The sequence below is a fragment of the Ursus maritimus genome, unplaced genomic scaffold, assembly GCF_017311325.1.
Source record: "Ursus maritimus isolate PB19 unplaced genomic scaffold, ASM1731132v1 scaffold_23, whole genome shotgun sequence".
In the NCBI taxonomy this organism is placed as follows: domain Eukaryota; kingdom Metazoa; phylum Chordata; class Mammalia; order Carnivora; family Ursidae; genus Ursus; species Ursus maritimus.
Window position 1 is genome coordinate 31,700,726 of NW_024424786.1, and position 20,668 is coordinate 31,721,393.

The window sequence follows — 20,668 nt, forward strand, 5'->3', positions numbered from 1 at the left end:
ACAGGACTATTCTGGTTTTCTACTTCTTCTTCAGTCAGATTTTGTAATACATTTCAAATAATTGGGTTTTTAAGTTGTCAAATTTTTTGGCTTTGTCATATTTTCTACTATCCTGTTAATGTCTGTAGAATCTCTAATGCTGTATTATCTTTTATTCTTTTCTTTTGTTTGAGAGAGAGTGTGTGTGTGTGCATGTGTGTGTGGGGGGGGAAGGGCAGAGGGAGAGGGAGAGAGAGAATCTTAAGCAGGCTCTACACACAGCATGGATCCTAACCCTGGGCTCGATCTCACAATACTGATCATGACCTGAGCTGAAATCAAGAGTTGAACGCTTAAGTGACTGAGCCACACAGGCACCCTGTCTTTTATTCTTGATATGAGTAATTTGTCTCTTTTTTTTCTCTAATCCTTTCTCACCCTTCCTTCTTCCCTGTCCCCTCCTCCTCATTATTCTAGCTCAGACTTTGTCAATTTTATTTAAGCTTTTCAAAGAACCAGTTTTGTTTCATTGATTTTTTTGATTGTTTTTCACTTTGTTTCATCAGTTTTTGTTCTTATCCTTATTATTTTCTATCTTCTACTTTCTGCTTACTTTCCTATTTTTCTACCTGTGGAGGCCAAAATCTTTGATAATTGATTTGAGACATTTCTTTTCTAATATGTACATTTTATGGTCCAGATTTTCATCTAAGGACTTTTAGTGCTCTTAGATATTCTGATATGTTGTGCTTTCAATTTTACTTCTTTCAAAATATTTTTTTGTCTTGTGATTTTCTTTTTTTATTGAGGTAAAACTCATATATCATGAGAGTTACCATTTTAACCATTTAAAAATTTACAGTAGTACATTTACAATGTTGTGCAATCATCACAACTACCTAATTGCAGACATTTTTATCACCCTATACCAGTTAAATAGTCAATTTCTATTTCTCCCCTTCTCTAGCCCCTGGTAGCCACCACCCTGTTTTCTGTTTCCACAAATTTTTTCATTATGGTTATTTTATATGCATAGAATCATACAGTTCATGGCTTTTTGTGTCTGCCTTTCACTTAACATAATGTTTTCAAGGTCCATTCATGTTGTAGCATGTAACAGTATTTTATTACTCTATGGCTGAATAATAATCTATTGTATGGATATACTACAATTTAGTTATCCATTGATCAGTGGGTAGAAATTGGGACTGTTCTTACCTTTTGGCTATTGTGAATGTTGCTGCTGTGAAAATTTTTGTACAGATATGTTTGAATACCTGTTTTTAATTCTTTTGGGCACATATATATATATATATATAGGAGCCGAATTGCTGAGTGCTATGATCATTTTATATTTAATTTTTGAGGACACCAACTGTTTTTCCACATCTCTAGACCATTTTTATTTTTTATTAAAAAATATCTTATTTGTTTATTTGACAGAGAGAGAGTGTACAAGCAGGGGGAATGGCAGAGAGAGGGAGAAGCAGGCTCCCCCTGGGCAGAGAGCCTGAGATGCAGCTCAATCCCAGGACCCTGGGATCAGGACCTAAGCCAAAGGCAGATGCTTAACCAACTGAGCCACCCAGGTAACCCTCTAGACCATTTTACATTCCTATAAGCAATGTACCAGGTTTCTAATTACTCCTTTCTTGTGAACACTTATAAATTTACTTTTTTGGAAAAAAAAATTATGGCCTCTTAAAGGATATAAAGTGGTATCTTACTGTGATTTTTATTTGCCTCCCCCTGATTTGCAAATACAGATAGTTGTACTTCTTTCTGTTCAATTTGGATGCCTTTTATTATTATTTTCTAAACCTAATTTCCATGGTAGGATCTTGTAATTAAATGTTGAATAGAAGTATTTAGAGTAGACATTCTTTCATTGTTCTGACTTTATGAAGGAGGCTTTTTGGTGGGGTGTAGTTGCTTGTTGGTTTAGTAACTTTCTAAACTATTTTTGTAAAGACTGGAGGTCTTACTGCAGTAAAGAAGAAAAAATGATAGAGTTTGGAAAGGAATTAAACTATGTATTTCCAAAGTTTGTGGTTTTGTATGTAGAAAAATCATGACTGCATAATAAGTGAATGTAGCCATATTGCTGTATAAAACGTCAATATGTGAAAATATGTTCTCTGCACCAAGAATAAAAACATTGGAATATTAAATTGAAAAACACTATTGACATTAGATAAAAATGAAGATACTTAGGAATAAGCCTAATAGTTTATGCAAAAGAGCTTTGGAAAGTTTACACTACCTGATTTCAAGACTTCATATAAAAATACAGTAACCAACATAAGATAAACATATAGATATATAGCACGGAATAGAGAGTCCAAAAATGAACCAGCACACACAGAGTTAATTGACTTTCACAAAACACTATCAAAACAGTTATGGAGAAAGGAAAAGTCTTTCCATCAAAAGGTGCTGGAATAAGTAATATTCATATAGATAATAATGAACCTCAGCTTTTAAGTCACATCACATAAAAAATTAATTTGAGATGAATCACACACCTAAAGATAAGAGTAAAAACTATAAATCTTCTAGAAGAAAGCCCGAGCATATCTATGAAGACTTGGGTTTAACAAAGATTTCACAGTTAACATCAGTTAGTTTCAGAATTTAAATATCAATAGCCAAACATCAAATATTTTAGAAGAAAATATGGGTGAATATCTTTGTGACCTTGAGGTGTGCAATTTTTTTCTTAAAGGAAACACAAAACCCTTCTTCATAAATAAAAGATATATAAACACCAATATTTAAACTACAAAGTGGTGTTAATGGGAATAACCTTAAAATAAATGCAAAGACTAGAAAACATTTGCAAGACATTTAAGTTACAAATGATTATTGCTTACAATGCATAATGAGCTTCTACAAATTGAAAATAGAGACAAATGCAAAAGGGGCCAAAGATACTAACAGGCATTTCAACCAAAAGAAAGATGTAGTGAATAAACATGTGGGGTAATAATCAGCTTGTTAGTAATTTTGGAAATGCCAAGGAAACGCACAGTGAAATAACATTCTACATTCACTTAATTTGCAAAAATTAAGAAGTTTGAGACAGCCGTGTAATGTGGAGGATATGAACCAATGGGATGTATTTTACATTGCTGCTGGAAGTATAAATTAATACAATTACTTTGGAAAATAAATAGGCATTGTCTAGTAATCTTGAACTTCCCATAACCTTGATTCATAGGTTCCACTCCTAGATACACACTCAAGCAATAGTTGGCATGTGCACATTTGGAACTGTGTACCAGAGTCTTCACAGCAGCCTGTCAGTAATACTGAGAATGTGGAACTACCCAGAAATCTGTCAACCAACATCAGCTGTGAAGCACCAGCAGGAGCATTTTGCCTGTGCCCAAAGAATGTACTTCAAGATACAACAGCTGCAGACTTGAGCACTGGAGGTCTGCAGAGCAAGTGGCTTGGGAAAGAGAGGGTGAACATGTTAGTTATTCTGTGATGGCAAATAATTCTCAGACATGAAAAATGTCTGAGAGGGTGATTTCTTTAGTCACTTGAAAACAGAGTCTCACAATTTTGGTGGAAATTTCATCTCAAGTTTGAGGGTTTTTTTGTTTTGTTTTGTTTTGTTTTGTTTTGTTTTGTTTTGTTTTTTTAGTAGAAACATGACTGCCAAATGTCTACAACAGCCAAACTGTGGAAAGAGCGGAGATGTCCATTGACAGATGAGTGGGTAAAGAAGATGTGGTATGTATGTGTATATACATGTGTGTGTGTGTATATACATATATATGTATATATGTATATACACACATACATACACACACACAATGGAATATTACTCAGCCACCAGAAAGGATGAATATTTATGATTTACATTGACGTGGATGGAACTGGAGGGTATTATGCTGAGCAAAATAAGTCAATCAGAGAAAGGCAAGTATCATATAGCCTTACTCATATGTGGAATATAAGAAACAGGGCAGAGGACTGTAGGGGAAGGGAGGGAAAACAGAATGGGAAGTCATCAGAGAGGGAGAAAAACCATGAGAGACTCTATAAACAAACTGAGGGTTGCTGGAGGGGAGGTTGGTGGGGGGATAGGGTAACTAGGTGATGGGCATTAAGGAGGGCACATGATGTGATGAGTACTGGGTGTTATATGAAACTGATAAATTATTGAAACTACGCCTGAAACTAATGATGTACTATAAGTTGGCTAATTGAATTTAAATTTAAAGAAAGGAAAAAGAAATATGGCTGTCATTCACTCATTCATTTATTCATTCCTATGGGTCTCTTTAATCCTCAAAACAATAACATGTATTATTAGTCCCTTTCTGAAGATTGATTAAATCTGAGAAAGGTAAATAACTTATTTCAAAGTAAGAAAACATTTGGCACTGCTGAGTTGGAGGCTGCTTAAATGTGAGGTCCAGGCGCTTTAAGTTGTCTTTGCTCCTCTTTCAAACAAGCCAGCTATAACTGGGGTTTTTCAGTTGCTTGATGTATTTTAACTCTTCTGCTTAAGTAACTTTCAGCTCATTGATAGTGACAATGAAAGGTTATAGTCAACTTGAACATGAGATTGTAAAAGTACAATTGATTGGACTCTAACAGAATGGAACCACAAATGCTCTTGGTGGGCTCGCACAGAGATGATCTTCATTGGTCACATTCACCAAATGCTATAGTCTGGCTCAATGCCCTCTCCTATGTATCTAATCTCGACCTTGGGTGATGTCTTTTTTGGCTTCAACTTCAACATCACTTTGTCCCTGAACATTCCACCTTCACCCCAGTTTAAGACATTTCCCATTATGGCACTGTGTTCTTTTTTATAATGCTCATCACTCTCCTTTTCTTAGTAGTTGAATTCTTGCATATGAGGGCAGAGACACTATCTGGGCTGTGGGGGCAGATATGTATTTAAATTTTAGTTTTATGGGGCACCTGGGTGGCTCAGTCAGTTAAGCTTCCAACTCTTGATTTTGGCTCAGGTCATGATCTTGGGGTCCTGGGATTGAGATCTGTGTTGGGCTCTGCACTCAGTGGGGAGTCTGTTTCTGGATTCTCTCTCTCTCTCTTCTTGACCCTCATTCCACTTGTACATGCCCCCCTCCCTGTCTCTAAAATAAATAAATAAATAAATCTTTAAAAATACATAAATAAATTTTAGTTCTGCCACTACTCACTTCTGATCTTGAGTAAAGTACTTCTACTCATAGTGCCTCAGTTTCCTCATTTGTAGAATGAAAATAATAATAGTGCCCATCACAAAGCGTACCTCATGTAACATGTTTAATACAGGGCCTAGCATTTAGCACTCAATAGTTAGTTATTGTCATTATTATTATTGAACAGCACTGTGCCTGGTATATTTTAGATGTTCCATGAACATTTATTGGGGACAAAAAAAGAAATGAAGAGTCTAGGTTCTAACTGTAGCCTGATAATTATTCCTATAGATCAATTCTAACCCTTGTCAAAAATGTCCTTCTGTGGTCAAAGGGACTATAGGAGGAAGGGAGAAGCATTTTGCTGCCATTTTGGCAAAGGCTGCTAAAATTAACTAGTCTTCCCTTGGGAAAATAGCATAGAAGTGAGTCAACACTTAAATAAAACTGGTGCCTTTTTCTTGTGAGAACTGAAGGAATTGAGAAGCAGGACTGTGAGGATTCCTTGGCAGAGTGAAACTCAAAGGCAGTGCCTCTCCCTGACTATGTCTGTGGCTAGACATGGGGAGCTAGTGAAATGATGGGAGAGTGTGGGTGCATCCGAGGACCAAAGTATGTAGCTCAGCACTGAGCATAGATGTTCTGAAAAAAGGCTCAGAAGAATTGGCTTCAAGGGATTCCTCATTCCAGAGACTTGTTATCAACTGCTGATGTTTTGGTAATTGGATTTTCTTTTCTGGCTCTAGAAATGGCTGCCATGCTCTTAGGGTCTATATCAAGTCTCTCACACTAAGTTCTACAGAAAAAACTTAAAAACCTATAGATTTCTATGAATACCATAGAAATAGAAATGTGCTAAGCTGCTAAAATCTCCCCCGCTCCTCCCAACCCAAATTCCTTTTAAATACAAAGTGAATGTGTCTACTATCTGGGATTGTTTATTATATGAACGAGTCAGGCCAAGGTGAGAAGTCCCAGACATACTAGATATGGGGAGGATTGGTGTGTATGAAAAGCACAATTTTCTTCTTTTTGGTTTTACTTCAGAATTTTGTTTTCTGGAAACACTTCTTTTTTTTTTTGAACAGTAAATTTTAATAAATTAACATGACCAAGACTCTGGTTTCCTATACCGTGGATTGAAAAAAACTTTAATGGAGTTTAAGTATGATTGAGTCTGCAAAGGACCAACTGTTGACAAGACAGTAGTTTACAACCCTCAGCACCGAGTTAGGCAAAAATAACTTTTTTGTGACTAGTTTGTGTGTAAGGACAACCTATGGCTTCTTGATTTGTCAGCATTTTTCTGTGATCCTAAGGGCCATAATCAGCAAGAAAGTTTGATAAAATGTTCAGACTTCAAGTGCTGTGGTTGAAGTACAATACACTTATTAAGTCTTTCTTAGATGACTTTGTCGTGTGCCCGTTTTTCTCCTCTTGCCTTTTTTTCTCTTTTCTTTTTTGGTTTTACCTTCTCCTCTCCTACCTTTCTATCTCTACATCCGCTTTGCTGCTCTCTCTCAAATGCTTTCTAATATCTAATACCGGCTATCACCGTGGATGTAAAATTGCATAGGGTTATCAAACTAGTAAAACACAACACTGTACAAAGCATTTATTTGAATAGTGAACAGGATTTACATTTAGTTTCCTGTTTCCTGGAAAAATCCATAGTTGGTCACAGAGTCAAATTTGGAAGGAGTACATTAATTTATGTTTAGATATGTCTTCGGCAAATCAATTAATGAATAGACAATAAATCCCACAAACAAAGCTAGCAAATTAAACAAAAATTATTTATATTAAAGATTCTTTTAATCACTTGCTGTAAAATTTTTCTATTTTTAAATCCGGTGACCTTTCTTTTTGACATTTATCACTGTTTTTCTTATTCTTTTGTTTCTTCTCACTTGTTTAGCTTACATTTTCAGAATCTTTGCCTTTGGAAGTGTTCAGAGACAAGTTTGAAAGATCACTTTGGTGATACTCCTGTGAGAACAGTAAAATCATATTAACAACAACAACAGTAAATTTAAAATGATTTAATCTTCACAACACTCCTAAATACAGATATATTTCATCCCTACTTTAACAGATGAAAAAATTGAAGCACAGAGAGATAAAATAAATTGATGTTATAGAGTTAATCAGGGGTACATCCCAGATTCCAAGCTAAGTCTTTGGATTTTAAACCCATCTCTCTTTGCTCTTTTTCCTTTCTTTCTCTCCCTCTTTCCTTTGCCTCTTTTTTTCTTCTCCCTCTCTCAGTGAATGTTTTATGGTACTTTTTGGCCATCACTGGAAATACAAAAATGAGTAAGATTACAGTTTCAGTAAGGCACATTTTTGCCTTCAAGGACACACCCTGTTGAAGAACAAGAGATGAGTATGAGACAATGTGGCAAGTGCCCCAAGGGCCATTTACCACCTTCTCTGAGATTGGGAGGAGGTAGCAATACCATTTTTAGTCTTGAGGAAGCTGAGGAGCTACCAGACAGGTGAAGTAGGAAAAAGTATGGCTTGTGAAAGAATTTTTATATGTCTTTGAGTCTTTTCATGTGACCTCAATTAGAACAAATTAAATTTTTCACTGGTAAACATGTCCAGCCATTTTAGAGCTAAAATACATAAATCTCTGGGTATATGTGAATGTGCCACATGTATGGTATATCATGAATTGGCTCTTCCCAATTGATGCTTGGTATTTTTATTTTCCGATTTTAAACATTACACATTTTTGTTGTAGAAATTAAAACAAGGGGCTCCTGAGTGTCTCAGTTGGTTAAGCCTCCGACTCTTGTTTTCAGCTTAGATAATGATTTCAGGGTCCTGAAATTGAGCCCACACTGGGTGTGGAGACTGCTTAAGATTCTCTCTCTCCCTCTGCCCCTCCCCTCCGACTTGTGCTCTCTCTCTCTCTCAAAAAAAAAAACAAAACAAAACAGGAAATTATAAAGAACAAAAAATACCACCTATATTGTCACTTATAAGAATATAAAAAAATGAAACAGTTGATAGGGTTTTGTGCTTGTTTTTGCCTTCTGTAAAACTAGAAAAAAATAAGGCACTCCATGAATATTTGTTCATTAGGTAAAGGTGTCATTATTGAGGATGAGTGTGACTTTCTTTTCAGCGAAGTCCTTTGTCACCTGAACTGAATCGATGGATAAGATGAATAATGTGACGGAATTCATCCTCCTGGGCTTGACTCAAAATGTGGAACTCCAGAAATTCTCATTTGTTGTGTTTTTAATTGTCTACTTGCTCACCTTGACCAGCAACTTACTCATCATGACCGCCGTCAGCACCAACAGGGCCCTGGAAACCCCCCGGTACTTCTTCCTGTCTTATTTGTCCCTTATAGATGGCTGCTGTTCTTCCTCTATGACCCCTAAAATGCTTGCAGACACTCTTACTGTGAGAAAAATCATCTCTTTTAGGGGATGTATCACTCAAGTCTTTGCTGAGCATTTTTTTGGTGCTGCTGAGATTATCCTTCTCACGGTGATGGCCTATGACCGCTATGTGGCCATCTGCAAACCCTTACACTACACAACCATCATGAGTCAACAGGTGTGTAGCCTCCTTGTGGGAGTGGCCTGGGCTGGAGCCTTTGTCCATGCAACCATTCAGATCTTCTTCACAATCTGGCTGCCCTTCTGTGGCCCCAATGTCATCGATCATTTCATGTGTGACTTAAACCCTTTGTTGAAACTCGTCTGCATGGACACTCATACCCTTGGTCTCTTTGTTGCTGCCAATAGTGGGTTCATCTGTTTGTTAAACTTCCTCCTTTTGGTGGTCTCCTATGTGGTCATTTTGCACTCCCTAAGGACCTATAGCTTGGAGGGGAGGCGTAAAGCTCTCTCTACCTGTGTCTCTCACATCACCGTGGTCGTTTTATTCTTTGTGCCCTGCATATTTGTGTATCTGCGTCCAGTGGTCACCTTTTCCATTGATAAAGCTGTGGCTGTGTTTTATACCATGATAACTCCCATGGTAAACCCTTTAATCTACACCTTGAGAAATTCAGAGGTGAAAAATGCTATAAAGAAGCTCTGGATCAAAAGGTGACTTCAGTGGAGAAATAATCACCACAGTGTAAAATGACTTCATCTTTTAAATGGTAAAGAGAAAATAATATAATTTCTGTGGTTCAGGGCCAGGTGAACACTATATGTAAAAGTATGTTGATGTTGGCATATAAGTCCTCTGAGGAAAGGCCCAGGCAGGGAGTTATTTATCATTTAAAAATGTCCCATTTAGATTTGTTTATTGCCCATTTAGTTGTCAAACTTTGATGACTTTCAGAATCAATTGGAATTCTGCCAATTGGCATGTGCCGACACAGGCACGTTGCCAGAATATAGACTCTAGAGATTCTAATTCAGCGGGACTGTCCCTCGATTGGCATATTTGCATTTTAAACAAATTATGCAGGTGTTTCTAAGCAGGTAATATATGCATACACTTAGAGCAATAATGCTATAGATTATGTCTGCATCATTGACCTATTAACAGATCACTTGTTAAAGCATTTCCTGGGAAGTATCTTTCATAGCAGATGCTGTGAGCATCATGAAACTCAATTCTTCATAAGTCATGCAACGCAAGCTCACTACCTTTGTCAAAAATGTACTATTTTGTGAAGGTGGAAAAGCTTTCTGTATTTTTCATCTTCACTTTCTATGCTTTTGAATCTTTTGTTACATCTGGTCTGATTCTCTCTTTTCCTCTTTTACTTCCAAAGGGAGGGTCTATTCTTGCTGGATTATTTGGAATAAAATTCATTGTTATTGTAATAGTAACTAGTCATTTACATTGAGAACATTATTTTCATGATTTTGCTATGTGAAGGAAATTTTATATATCATTTTTATATGAACATTTGGAGGAATGGGTTTAGTATATCATTATTGTTAAGAGAATAGTTCTGAGATAGTTGTGAGATCAAAACTTAGTTGTGAGATCAAAACTTAATTTTGCCACATACAGTGTGAACTTCAGCAAACCACAACTTCTGCGAGTTAAAAGAGAGTGATAGAGATATTATCAGGGTTAATAAATAATTCTTGTAAATCTTTTAATACCAGTAAATTCTCGATAATTGTTAGCTAGTATGAAATTTATTACTGGAGTCTGTATAACATTACAGAACCACTTAATCTATTTTTGAGCATTAGAATGGATAATACGCAGTGTCTTTGTACCTTCTGTGAGGAATAATACTCTGAGCTCACTGGCCTTGTAAAATTCTTGGGGGCTGGAATGTTTCCCAACATCCTTGGCCATTACTTTCCCACACTTTCCTGTTTTTCTCATTTACCTTGTCCTCATGCTTCCTAGGCCTTGGGGCTCATCCACTTATGGGTATGAGTTTTTGACAGGTCTGAGTCGAAGGACCAAAGAAGTCTTTTTTTTTTTTTTAATGGACCTGAGGTCAACAACAGCAGGCAACTGGAGTATGAACAGAATTAAGTGAGGTATTTGTTTAGAGGAGATGGTGTGGTGCGGTGGTGAGAATAGATTCGAGTCAGATTTGCTGGGTTTGAATGTATCCTGGGGAAGTTATTTTACCTTTCTATAATATTTTCTTTATCTGTAAAGATGGTAATAATAAATACCTATTTCAGAATATTTTTGGGCTATTTAAGTGGGCTTATATATGTTAAGTGCTTGTGAAAGTTCCCGGCACACAGTAAACATTAAAAGGAAAAAAACCCGGTGCTGACCCTCCTCGTAATACAGACAGATTTGTGCTTATATCTCTTCTTGAACTAGGAAGGCCCTCATTATGAATGGATCAGGACCTCTATGGATGGATCTTGCCTTGGTCCCTGTCTCCTTAGGTGAAAAAGACAGCTCCTTGTATGATCAATACCACATCAGATAACTTTTCCCTTGAACTTTAGGTAAGAGCGTTATTGACTTTTAGGTTATTATTCAGTCTCTGGAAGTTAGTATTAGTGGCAGTTTTGGGTGATGTCGAATAATTTGCGTCGTGGAGTAAATGGAATTAGTATTGAACTCTGTCTCATTAAGTTTATGTAACATTGTGAATTTCATCAGCTCTCAGGATCTTATTTTAATCTTAGTTCACATGGACAATGACATGGTAATACATTTTTTATACGGTAGTTTCAAGCATTAGTTGAGACACTACATGCCAAATATTCATGACGATGCTTGTCACTCAGTGGGTACTTAATAAATGTCTTTGTCTTTGTTGCCTGCTCATTTCTTTGTTAGTGTTCTATTTCTATCTGACGTTAAAAAAAAAACCCTCTGATTTATACATTAAAAAAACCTCTGATTTATACATGTTATTCAACTCCATGTAGATTTAAAAAAAAATTTTTTTATTATGTTATGTTAGTCACCATACAGTACATCCTTAGTTTTTGATGTAGTGTTCCATGATTCATTGTTTGCATATAACACACAGTGCTCCATGCAATATGTGCCCTCCTTAATACCCATCACCGGGCTAGGCCATCCCCCCACCCTCCTCCCCTCTGAAACCCTCAGTTTGTTTCCCAGAGTCCATAGTCTCTCATGGTTCATTCCCCCTTCTGTTTACGCCCCCTTCATTCTTCCCTTCCTTCTCCTACCGATCTTCCTACTATTCCTTATGCTCCATAAATGAGTGAAACCATATGATAATTGTCTTTCTCTGCTTGACTTATTTCACTTAGCATAATCTCCTCCAGTCTCGTCCATTTGCTGCAAATGTTGGGTAATCGTTCTTCCTGATGGCTGAGTAATATTCCATTGTATATATGGACCACATCTACTTAATCCAGTCATCTGTTGGAGAGCATCTTGGCTCCTTCCACAGTTTAGCTATTGTGGACATTGCTTCTATGAACATTGGGGTGCATATGGCCCTTCCATGTAGATATTTCTGTTAAGAGGTCATGAGGTACTTCAAAATTCTGAGAGTAAAGCCCTCAAAATTATACAACATGGATAAGATACACTCTTTAAAAAATTCACCTTAAAAATGTGAATGTCTCCAAAGTTACAATTAGGTTAAGGAAGACACCAAAATTTAATGCACTTTTCATGACAAATAAAAAATCTATAGTACAATAATTAGTAATTGTAGTGAAGTGATTCTGACTTATTACAATTTGGCTGGTGCTACAAAGGCAAGTTACTGTTTAATCCCCTAAGATCTCTATGAAATAGATAATGTTATTCCTACTTTCTAGAAGAACTGAAGTGTGGAAAATTTCAATAGCTTACTGTATGTCACACTAGAGCATGCCCAAGATGGGATTTAGAACGTGCACTAATAAACACTATGATGTACATCATAATAATGACAGATCACATAACACTTTCTAGTGGAGGGAAATAGGCAATAAGTAAGTTAACATATATATAAAAAAGTTACATTCAAGGGGAAAAGTGCTTTAAAATTGAAGGAGGTGATGTGATAGTGAATTAGAAGGCAGGGGGCCTTTCTAAGTTTTGTGTTCAAGGAAGACTCCAAAGCAAGAATTTATAGTGTTTATCTGTGTTCAGGTATGAGAGACAGTGAGCTGAAAGGTCATGAGTAAAACCACCAGAAAGGAGTTTCTGTATGTGTGAAGGAGATTTCTATTTGACACGAGTGAGTGTCATTAACTACTCTCTTCTGAGAACACCAAGCAAACTTAACCGTACAATTGCTTCAACTCTAATTAAAATCAGGATGAAGGGAGGTGAGCCTGGGTGGCTCAGTCAGTTAAACATCTGCCTTTGGCTCAGGTCATGATCCCAGTGTCCTGGGCTTGAGCCCCTTGTCAGACTCTCTGCTCACCAGTGAACCTGCTTCTTCCTCTCCCTCTGACTTCCTCTTTCCCCCCCCCCCCCCCCCCCCCCCCCCCCCCCCCCGGCCAGCTCATGCTCTCTCTCACTCTACTCGCAAGCTCTCTCTCTCAAATAAAAAATTTAAATCATTAAAAAAAATCAGGATGAAGTGAAATAAAACATCTGTACTCAAGCAACTGTCTTTCCCCAGAACTTGCATGTGCTTTCTGGCAGGTGTTTTCTTTGGTGGACTTGGTGTAGCCAATGACATTGATCTCCACTTTGCCTCTTCACGGCTTCCTTAATTTCTACAATTTTTCCCCATGTGAAAGCATTTGCTTAAATTGTACATCTCCGTACAGTTGTCCCACTCAAGCACATCTCTTTGACCCTATCAAATTATTCTCTCCCTTGTCCACCAGCTCCAGCTGCAATGGCCTCATTTTTGCCTATAGGCCTTTGAACTAGTTCATTATTCCCCTGTGGTTTTCCTCTAGACCTTCCTATGCCTGGATCATTGTCCCCACCCAGTCTGCAGCTCGACTGCTACCTCCTTAGAGGTCTTCTTTAACCACCTTGTAAAGCCATTCTCTATTTCCCTGAGTAATTTTGTCACATCACTCACAATTTCTCTATAGCATCTTCATCCGATTATCTGATTTACTTCTTTATTCTCTCTCTCTTCCAATTAGAATGTAAGCTCCACAAAAGTAGATGCATTGGCTGTTTTGTTCACTACTGTATTTCCAGCAACTAGAGTAGACTTGGCCATAGTAAATGCTTCATACATACTTACTGAAGAAAAGGCCATCATCTCCACTTAACTCTCTTAAGAATAAATGCATTTTTAAAAGGTACCCTTGTTAACCAGAAGCTCCTGAAATTGGTGACTTTCCATTCTTGGTGATAAATTGAAATGGAGAATTTTAGGTCAGTTAATATATCAGCTGGGGTTCTTAGCTGATGATGCAGAATCTCTGTAGCTAACCTAAGTAGAAGGGAGATATGATATGCAATTAAATAGCTCATGGATATTTGGAAAAGTGGGAATCACAGGTTCGAGGGTGAGCTATCAGAAAGAGCTTGCAGAGGCACACCTGACTGGACTGGCATGCTGAGGGCGCTGCTGCCTGTGCCGTGACCAGGATCACCCTGACCTGGCTAGACTCCAGTGGTACACACACTGCTGACTTCAGAGCCACTCTGATGCTTGGAACCACCTGTCCCCAGGTAACTGACTTCCACTCCAAGACTTGCACACATGCTTTTGGTTGGTCGAACCCATCACATGCCTGCACACAAGTGGCAGGGTGACAGGGAAAGGAAATGAGGTTCTTTGGATTTTATGTTGGGAAAGTGGATACACATTTTGGAAACTAATATGTGCAGGTTGCTTTTAAGAGATTTTTGGACAGCCACACATTCTAGATGTGCACAGTGGGGGATGGGAGCTCACAAAATGGGTTTCATTTATCCCATCGTTTTTAATTTCCACAGAATTTAAGGGTGTCCCAGTCTCTATCCTACACCTGGGAGGTATAAGAGAAGTAGAAATAAAGGACCACAAGGAAGCTGAGAGCAGGAAAATTGTTGTTACCACTGAGTATTTCATATCATTTATTTTTACTGAATACCTGCCGTGCTAATAGTTGTGGTTAGGGCAGAAGTAGAAACACAAATGGATAGCATTGTCCTTCACCTTGCAGCATTAGCGTAGTGTAGAAATTGATGCAGTAGCACTTTTGAAATACCTCCTCTACCCTAATTTTGAACTGTTTATTAGAAGGAAGCATTTCTCAATAAGAAACAAAAATGCGTGTCTTACTTTAGTGACTCTAATCCTTTTAAAAAAAAATCACCCCAAAATGTATTGTATACTACCATGCATCTAGCACTTTGGAAACATTATATCATTCAATCATCATCATTTCTCGAAGTACATGTTATTCTCTTAGAGCTAAAAAATGAGGCTTAGAGATATTTAAAATAATGTTCTCAGAGTTATGCTATTGTAAATAATACGACGAATTATTCCTGGTCACCTCTCTCCAACATATTTGGAATTCTGTTTAAAATCCACAGTTGGCTAGGTTCAAAATGGCAGACTCATCCCATCTTGCCTCATATCTCTGTTTGGACCGTGGCTCTTAATGCAGACCCCAGGTCATCCAGCTGATCCGCATGCATTTGTGTGCTTCCTCTTCCTGGACACATGTCACCTTAAAAAATTAATAAACCTTATTTTTAGTAAAGTTTCCAGCTTCTGGCTATTTGAGTAGGAAGTACAGAAAGTTTCTGTATAATCCTTGTCCCCACACATGCAAGTTTCTCCCACTATGGACCTCTCACATGACAGTGGTGCATTTGTAACAACTGATGAAGCTATGCTGAAGCATTATTATCACCCAAAGGCCATACTTTACATTAGGGTTCTCTCCTGGTGCTTCACATTCTATGGTTTGGACACATGTATAATGACATGTACCCACCATTGTAGTATCATACAGAGTAGCTTCACTGCCCTGAAAACGCTCTGTGTGCTGCCTGTTCATCCCTCCCTCTCTCCTAACTCCTTGGCAGCCGCTGATCTTTTCACAGTCTCCATACTTGTGCCTTGTCCACAGTTTCACATCATTGGAATCCTACAGTGTGTAGCCCTTTGAGATTGGCTTCTTTCACTTAGTAATACACATTTGAGTTTCTTCCAAGTCTTTTCCTGACTTGAGAGCTCATTCTTTTAGTGCTGAATAATATTTATTGTCTGGATGTACCACAGCTTATTCATCCTCTACGAGAGGATGTCTTGGTTGCTTTCATGTTTTGACAATTATGAATAAAGTTGCTAGAAACATCAAGGTGTAGGTTTTTTTTCTTCTCAACTTAATTAAAATATAATTGACATATAATATTTTAAAAGTTTAACATGTGCAATATGATTTGGTATACATCTATATTGTGAAATTATTACCACAGAAAGGTAAGTTAAAACATTGGTCACACCTCACATAATTAACATTTTTTTTTTTTTGGTGAGAACATTTAAGATCTACTCTCAAGTATATAACACAGTATTGTTAACTGTGTTACCACACTGATTATTAGATACCCAGAATTTATTCATCTTAAGTTGGAAGCTTATAGTTTTTGATCAACATCTCCCCCCTTCCCTAACCCTAGCTCCTGGCAACCACTGTTCTACTCTGATTCTGAGTCTGACTTTCCTTCCTCACTTTTGAAGGATAATTACACAGAGCATAGAAATTCAGCTTAGTGTTTGTTTGTTTTTTCTCTCAACACTTTAAATACTTCACTCCATTCACTTCTTTCTGGCGTGGTTGCTGAGGAGAAATTGGATGTAATCCTTGCCTCTCCTCCTTGTTGTGGTGGTCCCAGACTACTGATGGTGGTGTTATTGTCCAGGAACGCCTGTGGCACTCACCTGGGCCTGTATTACTTGTAGTAGGTCCCCACAGACATCCCTCCCCCCCCCGCCCGCCGAGGCCAGTGTTGGGGCTGGACTGGCTCTCGTGGTTCTTATTATGATTGCAGGACACACTTGACTGCAGTAGAAATGATCAGGGAACTTCGAGGTACAAGATATATTACACACTAGTCTGGAGGGTGCACGGCCTATCCAAGGGCCACACCTGAGGTTGCAGGTGAAGAGAGCAAGAGAGCACAGACCTGGTGCTCTGCCTTTACTAGGGTCTGGAGGTGGTGGGGAGGTATCTAGGGTTTCGTGGGTTCTGTCTTCATTGGATAATTTAAAGTATAAGAGTGGGAATTAGAGCATGGAAAGGGAGAAGAAGGGTCGCTCAAGTGGTCAGTTATTGAAGTTACCCAGGGCTTTCTGCAAGAGAGAACTTCATGAATGGAGGTGACTTAATTCCTTATCCTGTTGCTTTGCTAGTAGCTGTGTCAGTAGCTGGCAGTGCATTTATTCACGATGGATGCCTTTTGAAATGGATGCTTTGGCAATCAAAAACTTAATGTCAAGCACTTATACTACACAAGCTTAATGTCAGATACTCACTGCTCTATAGGTAAGACATTTTTTCCTCTGGCTGCTTTCAAGATTTACAAATTTATCTTTGATTTTCTGAAGTTTGAATATGACATACTTCTATATGGTGTTTTATTTGTTTGTTTGGCATTTATCTTATGAGGTATTCTCTGAACTTCCAGAGAGTTGGTGTTTGACATTATTTTGGGGGAAAATTCTCAGTCATATTGCTTCAAATACTGCTTCTGTTGTTTTCACTTTTTCTTCCTTTTCTGGTATCCCCATTACATGTATGTTACCCCTTTGGTAGTTGTCCCACTGTTCTTGCATATTCTGTTCTAGTTTCTTTTTTCTGGGACTGTATAGTTCACCAGTGCTTCCAGTCCAACCTCCCCATACTGTAATAGGTCTAAAAGTATATTTACATATAGATGTTCTTTTAAATTTTTAAAATTCGATGGAAAACTGCAGTGAATAGAATAAAGCAAGAGTCAGTCTTGGACATACTCCCAATTGCATGACTTGATGATATATCTGCTGAGAAGGTGAAAAGAGATTTGTCTTTACTGGAAAGAAGGTGTTATTCTCTTCAGGACTGTTGCAACTCTTTCAGGAGGACATTTCATGAATGTCCTCTCAAGATCTCAGTACAATTCGTTTTCCATATTAACAGAGTAAGATGTCCCCCAAATGGGAATGGTAAGAAGTTAGTTTCTAGGGAACTATTTCCCTTTGAAAAGAGTTCGTTATTGACTTCTTATGTTACATAGGTTTGTCTGCCTTGACAAATTACCCTAACATGGAAAATTTTTGTTTTTCTGTTTGCATCATGGGATTCCTTTTAAATAGATCTACAATCAAATAGTAACAATTTTCTGAAGTACTTAGAGAACTCTGTGTAGAAAATGGACAGACACAGTCATGTGAAGTCAAATATATCCTTAAGGACTAATGCAGCTTTTTGTTCTCCGTGGTGATGATGGAAGAGACATTTCCAGGTCTTTAGGAGTTAGTTAAAAAGCCCTCTTGCTGACTGTGAACAAGCCTTCCAACAGTAAGCCTATGAGGGTGGAAGCCAGACTTCGGTTGTATGAATTATTTTATTATGCAGGAAATTCTTCTAAACTAGTTTATAAGAATTGAAAAGTTGAGAAGTTCTTTGGAATCACAGGAGATCTGAAGTCAGACAAAGTTAGTTTTTAATTCCATCTCTGTCACTGAAGGGTGCATGACTTTGAGAAAATTAAGTGTCTAAGCCTGTTTCTTCAACTATAAAATGGGGATAACAGTACTTGTACTGTAAAGATAAAATGTACATTAAATGTGATTCTATATGCATGGGCATATATAGATGTAGATGTATATGTAAAGGTGTATGTATATTACACATACACAGTGAGTGTGGAAATAGCACGTGATATATAGTTGTGCGTGACAAATAATAGATGTTCTTCTTGCAGCATTTCCTGTCATTAAAATATTTCGTACCATGTAATGAGATGGAGGACATTTAGGAAGGAATAGTTTTATTGTAGGGAATTAAAACCTTACCTTAATAAATACTTAATAGATACCCATTTGGAAATGTCAATTAGGTAGTTGTATACAGAGAGCCATTCATAAATTGTTCTCCCACTTTGAATATGTAAATTACCTTAAGTGATTCTTCACTTAGGAATTACACTTCATGCATGACGTTATACATGGTGTATCCTCCATGGAATTCCCTTTCCATCCTCTCTTGTTCTCTCACTTCTCCTTTAAAACTCAGCTAACATACTGCTTTCTCTGGGAAGCCTTCCCAGATCTCATGTTGATTTATGTGTTCTGGCACAGGGAACCTGTAGTCTACATGAATATATGTATAGTGACACTTAGTAAATTGGTCTGTAATGGTCTGCCCCCTATATATGAAATCACTGAGAGGAAGAAACCATGTTGTATTCAACTGGGTGATATCAATTATGACGGGTTTGACATAAATTGATTTTTCCAGGTGCATTTTTTATTGAATAAATAAAAAAATTAAGCTTATAATGTATTAAAAGTTTTTTCCCTTTGTTTTAAAGGTAAACTGTTTCTAATAACTTAAGTCAGCACCTATAAGGAATAGACAGAGCCAAGGAAATGGAACCAAAGAACAATGTTACTGACTTTGTCCTCTTGGGCCTCACACAGAATCCAAAGGAGCAGAAAGTACTTCTTGTTATGTTCTTGCTCTTCTATATTTTGACCATGGTGGGCAACCTGCTCATCGTGGTGACTGTTTCTTTCAGTAAGATCTTGGACTCACCGATGTACTTTTTTCTTGCTAGCTTATCATTTATGGATGTCATTTATTCCTCATCTATTTCTCCTGAACTGATTTCAAATTTGTTCTTTGGGGAAAATATCATATCTTTCCAATCTTGTATGACTCAGCTATTTACAGAGCACTTTTTTGGTGGATCAGAGGTCTTTCTTCTGCTGGTGATGGCCTATGACCGCTATGTGGCCATCTGCAAGCCCTTGCATTATCTGGTGATCATGAGGCAGTGGGTGTGTGTTGTGCTGCTGGTAGTGTCCTGGGTCGGAGGTTTTCTGCATTCAGTAATTCAAGTTAGTACTATTTATGGGCTCCCATTCTGTGGCCCCAATGTCATTGATCATTTTTTCTGTGACATGTATCCCTTACTGAAACTGGTCTGTACTGACACCCATGTCATTGGCCTCTTAGTTGCAGCCAATGGAGGACTGATCTGCACTATTGTGTTTGTGCTCTTGCTCATCTCTTATGGTGTCATCTTGCACTCTCTAAAGAACCTTAGTCCAGAAGGGAGGAGGAAAGCCCTCCAGACCTGTGGTTCCCACATCACTGTGGTGGTCTTCTTCTTTGTTCCATGCATTTTCATGTATGTAAGACCTGCTAAGACCTTCCCCATTGACAAATCATTGAGTGTCTTTTATACAGTCATAACCCCCATGCTGAACCCACTGATCTACACTCTGAGAAATTCTGAGATGACAAATGCTATGAAGAAGCTCTGGGGAAGAAGCATCATACCTTGTTGTAAATGAGCACATCTTCCACCACGAAGAGAGTCATTTGGCATTAGGATTCATTTCCTTAGAATGCAGAAGTCTTCTTAAATCTGATTCTGACTTTCCTTTCTTCAAAGAATTTCTGGTAATTATAATCAAAGAATGGACTAGATGGTTGTACTGTAATAAGTTTTCCTCCCTGCTAGAATAGAAGGTCTATAATGTCTTGTGTATCATTTCACTTAGAAATGTGTAATGCCTAGGGGCGCCTGGGTGGCTCAGTTGTTGGGCATCTGCCTTTGGCCCAGGGCATGATCCCAGGGTCCTGGGATCGAGCCCCGCATCGGGCTCCCTACTCCACTGGGAGCCTGCTTCTTCCTCTCCCACTCCCCCTGATTGTGTTTCCTCTCTCGCTGGCTGTGTCTCTTTCTGTCAGATGAATAAATAAAATCTTTAAAAAAAATGTGTAATGCCTTTATAGCAAGAAATCCATAATAGGTAATGCATTAGTGAGGAAATTTTTATATGAATACACTAAATTTCAATCAATTTGTGCATTTATCTTTTACATTTTTTTTCAAGACTTGGTATTATTTTTAATTAGATTATTGTCATTTAATCATTTTATTATACTATTTAAAACTCAATCATGTATAGAAAGTCTTCCTTGTTAAATCTCAGTTGCTTATATAAGAAA

General features: G+C 37.7%; 2 protein-coding genes across 2 annotated transcripts; both read left to right on the forward strand.

Annotated features, from left to right (window-relative positions):
* The first annotated feature begins 8,312 nt into the window (after positions 1-8,312).
* LOC103672275 (olfactory receptor 4C12-like) lies at positions 8,313-9,224 on the forward strand. Its single transcript, XM_008700939.1, has one exon. The coding sequence runs from the start codon at positions 8,313-8,315 to the stop codon at positions 9,222-9,224; it is 912 nt and encodes a 303-aa protein (XP_008699161.1).
* Positions 9,225-19,065: 9,841 nt separating this feature from the next.
* On the forward strand, positions 19,066-20,007 carry LOC103672373 (olfactory receptor 4A47). Its single transcript, XM_008701077.2, has one exon. It carries the CDS (start codon positions 19,078-19,080, stop codon positions 20,005-20,007), a length of 930 nt encoding a protein of 309 aa, XP_008699299.1. The 5' UTR covers positions 19,066-19,077.
* The last annotated feature ends 661 nt before the right edge of the window (positions 20,008-20,668 follow it).